Source organism: Pipistrellus kuhlii, unplaced genomic scaffold (assembly GCF_014108245.1).
Source record: "Pipistrellus kuhlii isolate mPipKuh1 unplaced genomic scaffold, mPipKuh1.p scaffold_m20_p_23, whole genome shotgun sequence".
Taxonomy (NCBI): Eukaryota; Metazoa; Chordata; class Mammalia; order Chiroptera; family Vespertilionidae; genus Pipistrellus; species Pipistrellus kuhlii.
Genome location: NW_023425522.1, coordinates 7040861 through 7054133, shown reverse-complemented (window position 1 = coordinate 7054133; position 13273 = coordinate 7040861). Strand labels below are relative to the sequence as shown.

Sequence of the window (13273 nt, the reverse complement as noted above, 5' to 3'; positions counted from 1 at the left end):
TGAGGTGACACCCATCTCAAGAAGTGGGGGTTACTAAAACACCCCAGAACTTTATAAAAGGTGGTCATTCTTTAGAAACCATCCCATGCTAAATGTGGGGTCTCAGATTGGATCCTGGTTGTGAAAAGAACACTAGTAGAAAAACTGCTGAAATTCTGGTAAAGTTTGGACCATAGTTATCAGTCCCATGCCATGGTGGGTTTCTCAGTTTTGACAAATGTATGTGATTTCTGTGAGATTTGAACATTAGGGGACACAGAGTGAAGGGTATCTGGGAACTTTCTGCACCACCTTAGCTACTTTTCTACATGTGCAGAATTATTCTGAGATAAAAAGTTTATTTAAAATTAAGGTGACCAGATGTCCCGCTTTTGGCAGGACAATTCCGATTTTTAACAATTTGTCCTGCGTCCCGGGGCGTTTTAAAAAACTCCTGATCTTTGGAAAGATAATCGGGCCTTTTTTAAAATGCCGCAAGACGCAGGACAAATTGTTAAAAATCGGGACTATCCCGCCAAAAGCAGGACTCCTGGTCACCTTATTTAAAATACAATGCTGGGGTGGGGACTGGGTGGAGGGGCTTAATGGGGAAAAAGAGGGGTTTTCCTCAACAATAAAGATTAAGGATACTTTCAACAATAAAGATACAAAAAAACCCATAATGTCCTAGCAAGCTCCTAAGAATAAGTTGATGGTAAGACTGGGGTCCCAGGGTAATGTAACCCAGAGCAAACCTGTTGCAAATTCAGATGCTTGCGAGGGCCCTGCAGGCAGGTTGGGGGTTGGTAAGCATGTTCCCTCTAAGAGAGACAGCCACCACCAGGCTGTAGCTGACGATTGCCAAGCAGGCATTTGGGCCTGATCACCCCATTTTTTTTTCAGAAGCTGGAAATCTGGACATCATTGCTTAAAGCCTCCTTATCAATGAAAGGTGGCTTCAGCAACAAAAATCACTTCCTATAGCTCATGTTGCCACTGTGCAACCTCCGAGCTAAAGGGTTTTAAAGCACTCTTGGAAATTCAAAACAACAATAAAAAAACCTCTTTTTTTTTTTTTTTTAAATATATGCATATAATGCATATTTTATTTTTAATATTTGTGATACTTGTAACAAAGAGTTAATGTTCTTTTTTTATTTTTTATTTTATTGATTTTGTACAGAGAGGAAGGGAGAGAGAGAGTTAGAAACATCGATGAGAGTCATTGATCAGCTGCCTCTTGCACACCCCGTACTAGGGATATGCCCGCAACCAAGGTAAATGCCCTTGACCGGAATCGATCCCGGGACCCTTCAGTCCCCAAGCCGACACTCTATCCATTGAGCCAAACCGGTTTCGGAAAAAACAACAACAACAAACTCTTGAAATGGTCTCTCCGTGGGAGACCTCCCTGCTGCTTAGCTAAGTGCGTGCTGCATGGGCAGATCTGAGGGGAGCAGAGTATGTGACCGTGGCACAGGCCAACCAGGTAACCAGGCCCGGATCTCAGACTCCCACTCCTTGGCTGCTCCTTGACAGTCAAACCCGAGGGACACGTAGTCCAGGCGCCTGGGTGGAGTCCCTCTTTCTGGGTGACTCCTGCTCCGCTCGTACTGGCTTTGGGTGCTTTTAGGGCGGTTTTATTTCCTTGATGACATTGCATTGGAACGGCCCCCAGAGACACAGGATTCATGGTGAGCACTGTTCTCTCTTGGACAGAGATACAGCTTCTGGAAGACACTGCCCATTAGCTGCTGCTGACCCTCCATGGTCCTACATCTTTAATTCCATGGGGCTTGAGGAAATCTCCTAGTCTAGACATTTAAGAAAGGGAGTTGGGCTAAAAGAAATCATTACAAATGAGCTCTTTGCCCCCAATTATGTATAAAACAGTAGCTTTGTTTGGGCCCTGTATAGGAATCCCATGCTAATGTAGTTAGCTTTACAACAAGAAGCGGCTCAGTGGTAAAGAGCAGTTATTTCCAAAGATGGCTTCTTAAAAATTCACATTCCCGGGACCCAGACTCCAGAGGTCTTGCTTCAGAGCCTCGTCCCTGGGACCAGGAAGATGTGTCTGTGTAGACGTAACTCCGTAAGGAATTCTAATAGTCCAGTAGCCGTGTTTGGGAAGCATCGGTATATGAAGTGGAAGGTTGGGCCCCAGCTGTGCACTTTGCATGTGGGTGGTACAAAGGAATGTTTGTGTTTTTTTGTGTATGGTTTATATAACAGGGAGCTTCCACACAGCACTTTTTACGAGGAGGATCAGTTTCTCATTCCCAGGGGTTCAGGGCAGCGTGATGGCTGGGGTGGAGCTGGGTGGGGTGTTCAGGGCCTGAGTATGAAATCAGAAGCAGCCCTGCTTCCAGGCAGGTATTTGGACTTAGTGGCTCTGTGACCCTGGGCAAGTGTTTTTTTTTCCTTCTCAGGCTCAGGAAAGCACTGACATCGGAAGTCCTGAATAGAGAAAGAGACAGAGGCACCAGCTAGCCAGGTAATAGGACATTTGTCAAAGCTAGTAGAGGTGTAGGGCCCAGGGTTATAGCTATGAGCATGGAAATCTACCCATCAGGCAAAATGTAGATATGTCTGTATGTGTGTCATAATCTAATTATAGGGGAATTAATTAATTCATTCATTCATTCAATTCATCTTTTCTGAGCATCTGCCATGAGCCAGGTGTTCAGATGTGCCTAGGAACAAGACCACATTGGCCCTTAAGGCATTCAAGTGTAGCCAAGAAAACATACTGGAAAATCAACTGTTTCTTAATGATAACAGCTATAATACAATACAGGCATGCCCAGAAGAGCAGGAAATGTCGCCTGTCCCCAATGTGGCCCTCATGGTAGTTGTTTGGTTGTCGTTGCAGATTGGCAAAATCAACGCTGGTTCTCATCCCTTTGTTGGGTGTTCACGAGATTCTTTTCTCTTTTGTCACTGATGATCAAGTTCAAGGATTTTCAAAACTTGTACGCCTCTTCATCCAGTTGACTCTGAGCTCCTTCCATGTAAGTAGGCGTCTGAACCAGGATGCCTTGGCTTTGAAGAAAACAAAACGCCCTTGATCCAAACAGACTCAAAATAGAGAAAGCCCACAGGTGGAAATGAAAGTTCTGGAATCAGCAGGCTTTATCAGTGAGGGCCTTTGGTCATAGAAGGGTATGTAGATGAAAGTGTTGCCTTGATCCTGCCAGCATGATGTGGTGACTAAGAAGGGAAAAGTGGCCTGCTTCCTGGGATGTAATAGTTGGTGTGACTCATGATCATATTAACTGTGAGTGTCAACGTGAAACCTTTTATTAAGTGGATATTTTTGCTGGGTCCTCTGCAGAGCATTGTACAAAATGGTTGTGTATACTTCAGGTGATGTACTCAGCACACACACACACACACACACACACACACAGTTAGGTAGGGACTAATGCGTTGAGACCAGGAGGCTCTTGAACCTTGACAGATGTGTGGGGGCTGAAATGAGAAAGCAGAGGCCAGCTGTGGTTAAGTTACCTGGGTGTTTTAATCACTCATTGCTTGAATTGTTACCCATTACTCAGCAGTTTGAAATGCCAGTAATTATTATTCTCATGATTCTGGGGTCTGAAATCCAGGTAGGACAAAACAAGGATGGTTCATCTCTGATCCACGTGATGCCTGCTGGGGTTAGAACTTCTAAGATATCTTTTCCACTCAGATGTCTGGTACCTAAGCTGGAAAGGCTCGAATAGCTAGGGCTGGCCAGAGCGGCTTTATTTGGGTGAAGTTTCTGGGGCTTCATTTCTCACTGCCAACTACATCTCTCAGTCCCATACCATCTTTTAAATTTTTTTTTAAAACATATATTTTATTGACTTTTTACAGAGAGGAAGGGAGAGTGATAGAGAGCTAGAAACATCAATGAGAGAGAAACATCCTACTGGGGATGTGCCCACAACCAAGGTACATGCCCTTGAACAGAATCGAACCTGGGACCCTTCAGTCCACAAGCCAAACTGGTTTTGGCCCCATACAGTCTTAACGGCTTGCACTTGTTGCCTGTCCTCTCTCCATGGTTTCTCTATCAGGACAGCTAACTTCTACATGCAGTTCAGGGCTCGCAAGGGCCCCAAAGCAGGAGCTTTCAGGCCTTCTAAGTGCCTGGGCCTGGAAGTCACATAGGGATACTAGTAATGCTTCTACTACTTAAAGCAAGTCATAGACCCAACCTGGCCTGAAGGGGAGAAGACTACACATGCCATGAAAACTGGGAGGCATGGCTCATTAGCAAAGGCCACTAATGCAAAAGACTACCACAAATAGTGTGGACACACAGAAGGTTCTGTACAGTATAATCTCAAAATGCTTGCATAGAAGCAGGATTTTTCAGAATGGATAAGAAAGGAGCTCAGCAAGTCCTATCTGCAAGAAGCAAATATAATATTGGACACAATTGTCAACAACATCCACTTCAGGAGCCTGAAAATCAACAAAGGCATACTAAAGACTGAGAAGAGTTTATTCAAGAAGAATTACTGAACTCGCTCGAGTAAGAGCAATGGGAATCTATGTTGTTGTTTTCCTGAGACTGTTCTTGTCCTCCAACCCTTCTTCCATCAATGAGAAAATTCTAGTGAAGCTATCAGCTTCTCTGAAGAAAGGGGCTGACTTAATATAGATCAGTGAGCATAACAAGCCCATACTTCTGGGCGTTGTCAGATACAGTAATGGTCTTATTGGCAAAGGAACAAGGAAAAAAATGTCACAGCCTGAGGCTGTGATTCTAGGTAGGGTAGAGAGACTCAGTATCAGATTAAGGTGGTAAAACAAACCATCATTGAGCTTGAAGAAAGTTCAGTTATAATCATCCAGTCTGAGAAGCAAACAAACAAAAAGAATGAAGAAAAATAATAGAGCTTCAGATATCTATGGAATGTCATCAAGAAAATCAACATACACATAGTGGAGTCTCAGAAGGAGAAGGGAGAGAAGAAAAAGTAGAAAATCATTTGGAGAAAAAAATGGTTGAAAACTTCCCAAATCTGATGAAAAACATTAATCTAGGCATCCAGGAAACTCAACGAGCTTCAACTAGATAAAGCAAAGAGATTCACATCTAGAAACATTATAGTTAAACTTTTGGAAGCCAAGTACAAAGAAAAAATCCTGAAAGTAACAAGAGAACCCTGGCCAGTGTTTCTAAGTGGTTGGAGCATCTGTCTTCATACCAAAGGGTTCTGGGCTTGATTGTCAGTCAAGGGCAGGTACCTGGGTTTCAAGATGGGGAGCAAGTGTGAGGCAACCAGTTGATGTGTATATCTCACATCCATGTCTGTCTGTCTGTCTGTCTGTCTCTCTCTCTCTCTCTCTCTCTCTCTCTCTCTCTCTCTCTCCTTTCTTCTAATCTCTCTAAAAAAGCAATAGAAATAAATATCCTTGGGTGAGGGTTAACAAAACAAAAACAAGAGAAAAATGACTCATTGTATATGGAAACCAACAATACAATTACAGCTGACTATGATCAGAAACAATGGAGGCCAGAAAGAAGTAATATGATATAATTAAAATGCTGCATGAAAAAGAATTTAATCAAAGATTCTATATTTAGAAAAATTATGTTTCAAATTTAAGGTAAAATAAAGTAATAAATAAATTCTAAAATAATTTATTGCCAGCAAACTCTCCTTAAGGGAAGTACTAAGGGAAGTCTGTCAGGCTGGAAGAAAATGGCATTAGTCAATAATGCAAATCCATAAGAAGAAGTAAGTAAACACATAGGTAAATGTGAAAGATATAAATATATATTTTCTTTTTTATTGAGCTGATTTTAAAGGCATAAAATTGCAGAAAATAATTACAAATCTATTATTGTTTTAAATTGTATTGTATAAAGATCTAATATATTACCACAATAGGAGCACAAAAGAACAAGGAGGAAATGTAGCTATATTGGAGGAAAGTTTTTTATTTTGCCAGAATTGTATCAATATGAAATAGATTATGATAAGTTAAGATGCATGTTGTAATCTTTGGTACAAACACTAGGAAAATAAGAATGCCAGCAGAGGCATTAAAATGGCACACTTGAAAATATCCATTTACTCCCAAACACTTTCAATCTCATTGTATATAGATTATCTTGTGAGAAAGAAATTATTATGCCGTTTTCAAAATGAAGGAACTCAGACTCAGAGGAGAACTTGCAAATACTAACAAGTGGCAAATATGAGATTTGTATGCAGGGAGGTTAAGAGCTTGCTTGTAACTGTTATGTCATCATGCTCCTCAGGGTCCCCTGAGGGTCAGAACCAGGAGACACCCAATTCCCTATATCAGAGTCTTAAAGATGTGCCAGCAAATAGGGTGAGGTGCTGCGATTCTGTGGACAGAGTAGAGATGTGTGCCTGCCCACTGTACTCTCATGAAAAGCCAAAAGGACAGAGCCTGAGGTGGGGTCAGAGCAGTTGGACAATGGCTCTTTTCCCTCCCATTAGAGCTGAATTTTGTGTAGCTTTGAGCTGAAAAAAATAATCAATAACTATTTTTCATCATGAAACCATGACTCATTTATGTCAATCCTTTGGAAAATTTCAATAGCTAAGGTTTAGTAATTTGGGTTTCCTATGTTGTTTGAGCTTAATCTTCTTCAAAGGGTAATTCTAAATGAGAAAAAAGAATCTGCAGCTGTTATATCATTAGTATTTGGTGGCCATTTTCCCCCCTAAGGGACAGATTTCGGAGAAGGAATTCTAGCCTATCATATGCCCCTGGCAAAGGAGCATGTTTGGATCATCTATTGCTATGCAACGAACTCCTATAAAACTTCCAGGCTTAGAACAGTAATCATGTTATTATCTTTAATGATTCCATGAGCTGGGCCATCTGTACTCGGCAGGATGGTCCTTTTGATACATGTCATATTTGGCTGGGACTGCAAACATCTGAAGGCTCAATTGGGCTGGAACATCCAAGATGGCTCATTCGCACGACTAGACATTGACCTGGGCTGTTGGCTGCGCTGAGCTGAAGCTATCAATTAGAGAGTCACAGTTCTCCGTGTGGCCTCTCCATGTAACTTGGGCATCTCCCACCATGGCAGCTGTACCCTTAGAACATCCCAAGAACAAATGTTTTGAGAGAGAGAAATAAGAAACTTCCAACCTTGAGGCATGGGCTCGGAAGCCCCAGAATATCATTTTTTTTCAACATGGTAATGGCAGAAAAAGTCACAAGTTAATCCCAGATTTAAGGGAAAAATAAGGTCCATCTCTTGATGGGAGGATGATCATATGCCTACTGAGAGGGGAGGAATCGTTGGGGCCACCTCTGGAGACCAACTACCACCCTGGACCCTTTGGTTCTACTGCCACAGAGACCTCTACTCACCACCACGCAACACTGAGGAATGTGAGCAATCAGAGTGGCTCTGCAGCCTGAGCCAAAACCCGCACTTGGAAGGCCTGTGGGTAGTTAGAGGCCTCCCACCTTCTGAATACCCCTGCACTGTTCCCCTCCATCCCACCAGGCAGAGGTGAGAATCTGGGTGGGCAGGTGCAGGGCTGCATACATACATACTAGTTCGTATTGTAGTGAATCAGTAGGAATCAACGTGGGATCTAACAGCTTCCTTTTCTTGCTGCTTTGGAGGGTCTTTCACTCTTCCAAGGCCTTATTGCCTAGTGACTTTCACCAGCTTCCCTCCATCAAGGAATCTTTGGAGAGAGTGCCACATGGTGGTGATGTATGCTCTTGGGACCTATCCATTCTCATTTGCTTTATCTAGAATGAAAGTTAACCAGGCTCCAGGATGTTCCTGAAACAGTGAATCAAGAACCCGAGGGAATGAAAGACGTGTTTGTGATGTGGAATCCTATTTTAGCTAACTCGTTTAGGAGAATTCTGGCACGAGCTAAGCCACCCTTCTGATATCATGTGCCCAGAGGCAAATACTACTGGTCCTGCCAACGATACAGGGCACCTGTGAACCTCCAATGAGATTGCATGTGTGAAATGATTACTTGGTATCACCATGCTCCTGTTCAGGAGCGATAGCCTTGGAATGACTGGCCACATAAGAGGGCAGAAATCCCACACTGGTGGGGAGAATCGGAGCATTTGATTGCTGTGACAGCTAGGTTTCTGGCTTCCATGGGGAAAGGCATAAAAGTCTTCTTCCAGGGAAACATTTTATAATTCCTTTTCAATTTCATCATTTTTAAAAAACCAGTATACTGAATTTCCCTTATCAGAAACAGGGTTGAAAGAAATATTCTTAAGAGAAATGGGAGAGTCAGCTTGTACCATGACCTTCATGTTGGAATGTGTTTTTTTTCCTTGTGAGTTCTGGCATTTCATGGAATTCTTCCTGTAAACATTCAAGTAATTGGGTCTTGTATGCATATCCAGCTTCATATGTCAGACACACAGCCTGGGCCCCACAGACCCGCAGGTCGCAGGGAAAGCTATGGCATGTAGGTTATCACATGTGGCTTGGACAAATCAGGAATTGCAGGAGTCTGAAAAAATAGTAGAAATAAACATTAACTCAAGCATCTTTGATTGCAAACCTCTGGTAATTAAGCAGTGAACCAGAAAAAAATTTTCAACATCAAGAGATGATCCCTTTATTGAAACTTCCCCTCCACAAACTCTTTATCATTGAAAATGCCTATTGCTTTCATTGGGATCCTGCTGTGCACAATTCTAAACAACAAGGAAGATGACAGAAAGAAATGGTCCTGTCATAATTTACAAATGGTACAACAATGTACAGGGCAAGGCTCTTAGTTGTAAGTTATAGAAACCCAACCCATTCATTCATTCATTCATTCATTCACTCATTCAGTCATTCACTTATTCAATGTTGGTGAGCTCCTATCATGTGCCAGGCATTTGTTTTAAGTGGTGGGGATCTGGCAGTGAGAAGAGTAGGTAAGGATGCTAGTCTTGTTTGGAGGGGCGGGGAATAAGGACAGACAATAATAATCATAATAATAATCACATTGACAAATAAATAGTATAATTCTGGTGTTGTGAAAAATATAGAATGGCCATGGAAAATTGAGTGGTTAGGAAAGATTTCTCTTTTAGGTGATATTTGGGCCAAGACCTGAAGGTTGAGAAGTAAGCTAGGCAGAGATTTGAAAGAAAAATGGTTCTGAAAACAAAAATGTGAAGATAAGGTGACCAGATCTTCCTGCTTTTGGCAATTTTTAACAATTTTTCCTGTGTCCCACAGCGTTGTAAAAAAAGTCCCAATTTTTGCAAAGATTGGAAAGATTCTTTCCAAAAATCGGTACTTTTTTAAAACTCCGCAGGACACGGGAAACATTGTTAAAAATCTGGACTGTCCCACCAAAAGCGGGATGATCTGGTCACCTGAAGGGACCTGAGGAAGAACTCGGTGGTGGTAGCTGGTCTCCAATATGGCGCCCCAAAATCTTCATGTCCTGGTGCTGGAGGCTCTGTGTAGCCCTCTCGCACGCTGAATGAGGTTTACCTGTGTCACCATTGAAGTAATGTAGGCATGAAGGACTGTGGCTTCTGCCTTGCCATCTTGAATTGCACCTTCATGGGAAGCCTGCTGCCATGTCATGAGGACAATCAAGTCGCTCTCTGGAAAGACGTTGAGGCCTCCTACCAACAACTTACCAGGCATGTGAGCCATCGTGGAAGCAAGCCAAGCCTTCAGAGGACTGAAGTTCCAACCAGCCTCTGCATGACAACCTGAAAAATGACCCTGAGCCAGACTACCCAGCTAAGCCACTGCCAGAGTCTTGGCCCGTAGAAAGTATGTGAGCTGATACATCTTTATTGTTTTGATTCATTAAGTCAGGGATGGGGAACTTTTTTTTTCTGCCAAAGCCACTTGGATATTGGTAACATCATTGGAGGGCCAGACAAAATTATCAGTTATGTTGCTATAAAAAAAAGCTCCTAGATTTATTGAATTTCAAGCCTTGCCTATGATTGCCTGGGCAGTGCCAGACCAAGATATAGCCTTCGGCCTGGACATTCCCCACCCCTGCACTAAGTTATACAGAAACAGATGATGAAACATGAGCTTGCGATGCATGGGGAAGGCTTCGTGGCTGGAATATAGTGGCTCAGGGGAAGCGTGATCCAAGAAGCCAGTAACACAGACACAGCCCAGATCACCTTCTTGCCTTCTGTGGTTACATTTTATTTTAACCTAAGTGGGATGAGAAACCACTGGTGTCACATTATCTATCTCTTCAATAGAAATATTTTGACAAGAGAAAGGGCTATTTACTGTCTCACATAAATAACAGTGTCAGAATCAGGCATAGCTGAGCCAGATACTCAGACAATATCAGAATTCTGTCTTCCACCATCTCCAGCCTCTGCTTTTTTTTTTTTTTCTCTGTTGGCATCATTCTCAGATGGGGTTTAACCATGTGGCTGGCAAGATGCCCAGAAATATAAAGCTATGACTATAAAGCTGGTAAATCTAGGAAGAGAGTACAACTCTCTCTTCTTTCCCAGTGAGAAGAACTCAGATTGGCTTCGCTTGGGTCACATGACCATTTGGGCTGGTTATATTGTGGTGATGGTCATCCTAGAACATGGGGACCCCATGATTGACCCTGACAGAAGCCTAGGAAGTAGGGGAGGGACAGTTTCAAAAAGGAAAGAATTCGCCGAAACCGGTTTGGCTGTGGATAGAGCATCGGCCTGCAAACTGAAAGGTCCCAGGTTCGATTCTGGTCAAGGATGTGTACCTTGGTTGCAGACACATCCCCAATAGGGGGTGTGCAAAAGGCAGCTGATCGATGATTCTCTCTCATGGATGTTTCTAACTCTCTATCCCTCTCCCTTCCTCTCTGTAAAAAAAAACCAATAAAATATGTTAAAAAAGAAAAAAAAAAGAAAGAATTCAAGTGAAGGGGAAAAAAAATAGCTGATGCCTACTGTGGACAAATAGAAATGGACACTGGCCTGGCACAGTATTTGCATAGTTGAATGAATGATATAGGGTCTTTGGGACTTAATCATCATTGACCTAGGAGCACCTAAGCAAACATGTAGGCTGATATACACGGTGGGTGTCAAAGAAAGAAGAGACTTGATGGAAATCCAAGTTAACCGTATGACTAACTCTAGTTAGTGTGAGCAGTGTAGTCGCCTGCCTCCTCTGGGGACTACTAGGACTAGGGCAGGCCTTTGGACTTGCCTAGTAACTCAGACACATCTTCTACCAAATCAGAGCACTCACCACCTCTTCTTTTCACTCCAGGGACTACTAGGACTAGGGCAGGCCTTTGGACTTGCCCAGTAACTCAGACACATCTTCTACTAAATCAGAGCTCTCACCACCTCTTCTTTTCACTCCAGGGACTACTTGTGGCCTTGCAGTATTGCTTTGTCAATGGAGAGGTATGTTTTCCGTACTGCCGTCCTAGTTGCCTGTGAGGCTGGGCTGGCATCCTCCTGCCCCCAGGGTTTCCTGTTGTTGTGATGGTGCCATGGGGAGTGACCATCAGGCAATGGGACATACCTGTACCGTGAGTTCCAGGGGTGAGAGCAGGGGCAGCTCAGAGAAATGGGAAAAGGGATGGGACGAGTGTAAGGAAGCTCAGAGCACAACCTTGGCCCTGCTAGAAGTGTTAGTGTGATAGAGGAAACAGGCCTGAACTTGGGAGTCCAAAAATCTGGGCTCAAGCCATCACTCACCCACTTAGGAGCTTTGAGTTAGTTAGCTTACTGTGGCTTTTTGAACCTCAGTTTCCTCATTTGTAAAGTGGAAATAACTGTCCCTACCCTCTTATGTTGCCCTGGGCATGCCATGCTCACGGAAAAGGCCCAAAACCTTATAACTATGATGTTTTTTATTATTAATACTAGAGGCTTGATGTACAAAATTCATGCAAGAGTAGGCCTTCGCAGCCTCAGCTTCATCTGGATGGTCATTCCGCTGTTGCACATTATACTTTTATCATTATAGATTATTGCATTTCCCCAACCAGCTCTCTGCTCCTCTGGAAAGAGGCTTGAAAGGGACAGGGGCAGAGGCCAGACCAGTTTCTCCTGAACAGTTAGTTCTCAAGTAGAACTTGTGTATTTCCAGTCCCCTTTTATCTTTCCAGGTTTAAATGTTCATTTCTGTCTCCTCCCACTGGAGCATAAGCTTCTTGTTAGCAAACCCTTCTCCACCTTGCTCATGGCCGTTTCCTCTGTATCTTCTTCCATCAGGTGGGCCTCAAATGCCACCTTGGCACAGTCCTTTCCTTTTCTTTCTTTTAAAAAAAAATTTCTTTATTGATTAAGGTATCACATAATTGTCTTCATCCCCCCATTCCCATCCCAAGCCCCTCCCCATGCATGCCCCTCCCCTCCTGTTGTTCATGACCACTGATTAGGCCCATATGCATGCACATAAGTCCTTTGGTTCATCTCTCCCCCTTATCCCCACCTTCCCCTACCTTCCCTCTGAGGTTTGACAGTCTGATCTATGCTTCCTTGTCTCTGGGTAGTCTTTTTCTTTTCATTTCTGTTCAACCTTATCCCAAATGTCTGTCTCCTCCCCATGGTCCTGTTTAATGGACTCACAGTGTCACTGCCAAGTGTAAGGCTCACGGGCATTTGTGTACTCTCTTTGTTCACCTCCCCCAGTCAGATACGTTTGCCAAGGGTGGCACAGAGTTAGCCTCTCATTCATATTTGGTGAGTGGACCCAAGACCCATTGACTCTGAGATAATAACGCTACCCTCTTCTCGCCCGGCAGGTGAAGGCCGAGCTGCGGAGGCACTGGGGCCGCTTCCTGCTGGCCCACCACTCGGGCTGCAGAGCCTGGGGCATGGAGAAGAACTTCCGATTCCTGGGGAAGTGCCCCAAGAAGCTCTCCAAGGGAGACAGTGCCAGGGCGCTGCAGAAGTCACAATCCTCGCCTGGCAGTGGGCAGCCCCTGCCACTGACCATGCAGGGCCTGGGGGAGCTGGACACCAGGTCCCATGGGGGCCACACCGCCTGGCGCTGGGGCCGCAGCCTGTCTGAGAGCAGCGAGGGGGACTTCACCCAGGCCCACACCATGGAGGAGATTCTGGAGGAGAGTGAGATGTAGGCGGGCTGCCAAGACAGGTGCTGTGGGTGCCTCACCACTCTTCCCCGCACAGGATCCACTTTGACATGAAGTCTGTCTCGAGGCTCTACATGCTCCGATGAGGTTGTGCAAACTATCACTGCTTCTGTCTGCCACTGTCATCTACTAACCTCCACTGGCGAATTTTCCAGAATGGCCACCAGCCTCTGGGGTGGCCCTAAATTCAAGGGAATGGAGCCCCAAGATACAGAGACAGG

The 13273-nt window shown here is 44.0% G+C and overlaps 1 protein-coding gene across 1 annotated transcript in view; it reads left to right on the top strand.

The window, feature by feature from the left end:
* The window catches only part of GLP2R (glucagon like peptide 2 receptor), a 50562-nt gene extending 37289 nt beyond the window's left edge, over positions 1-13273 (top strand). The window contains exons 11-13 of the mRNA XM_036452201.2: positions 2852-2990; positions 11311-11352; positions 12702-13273. Of these exons, the coding sequence (XP_036308094.1) occupies positions 2852-2990; positions 11311-11352; positions 12702-13037 (517 nt within the window). The 3' untranslated portion in view covers positions 13038-13273. The remainder of the gene's footprint in view (positions 1-2851; positions 2991-11310; positions 11353-12701) is intronic.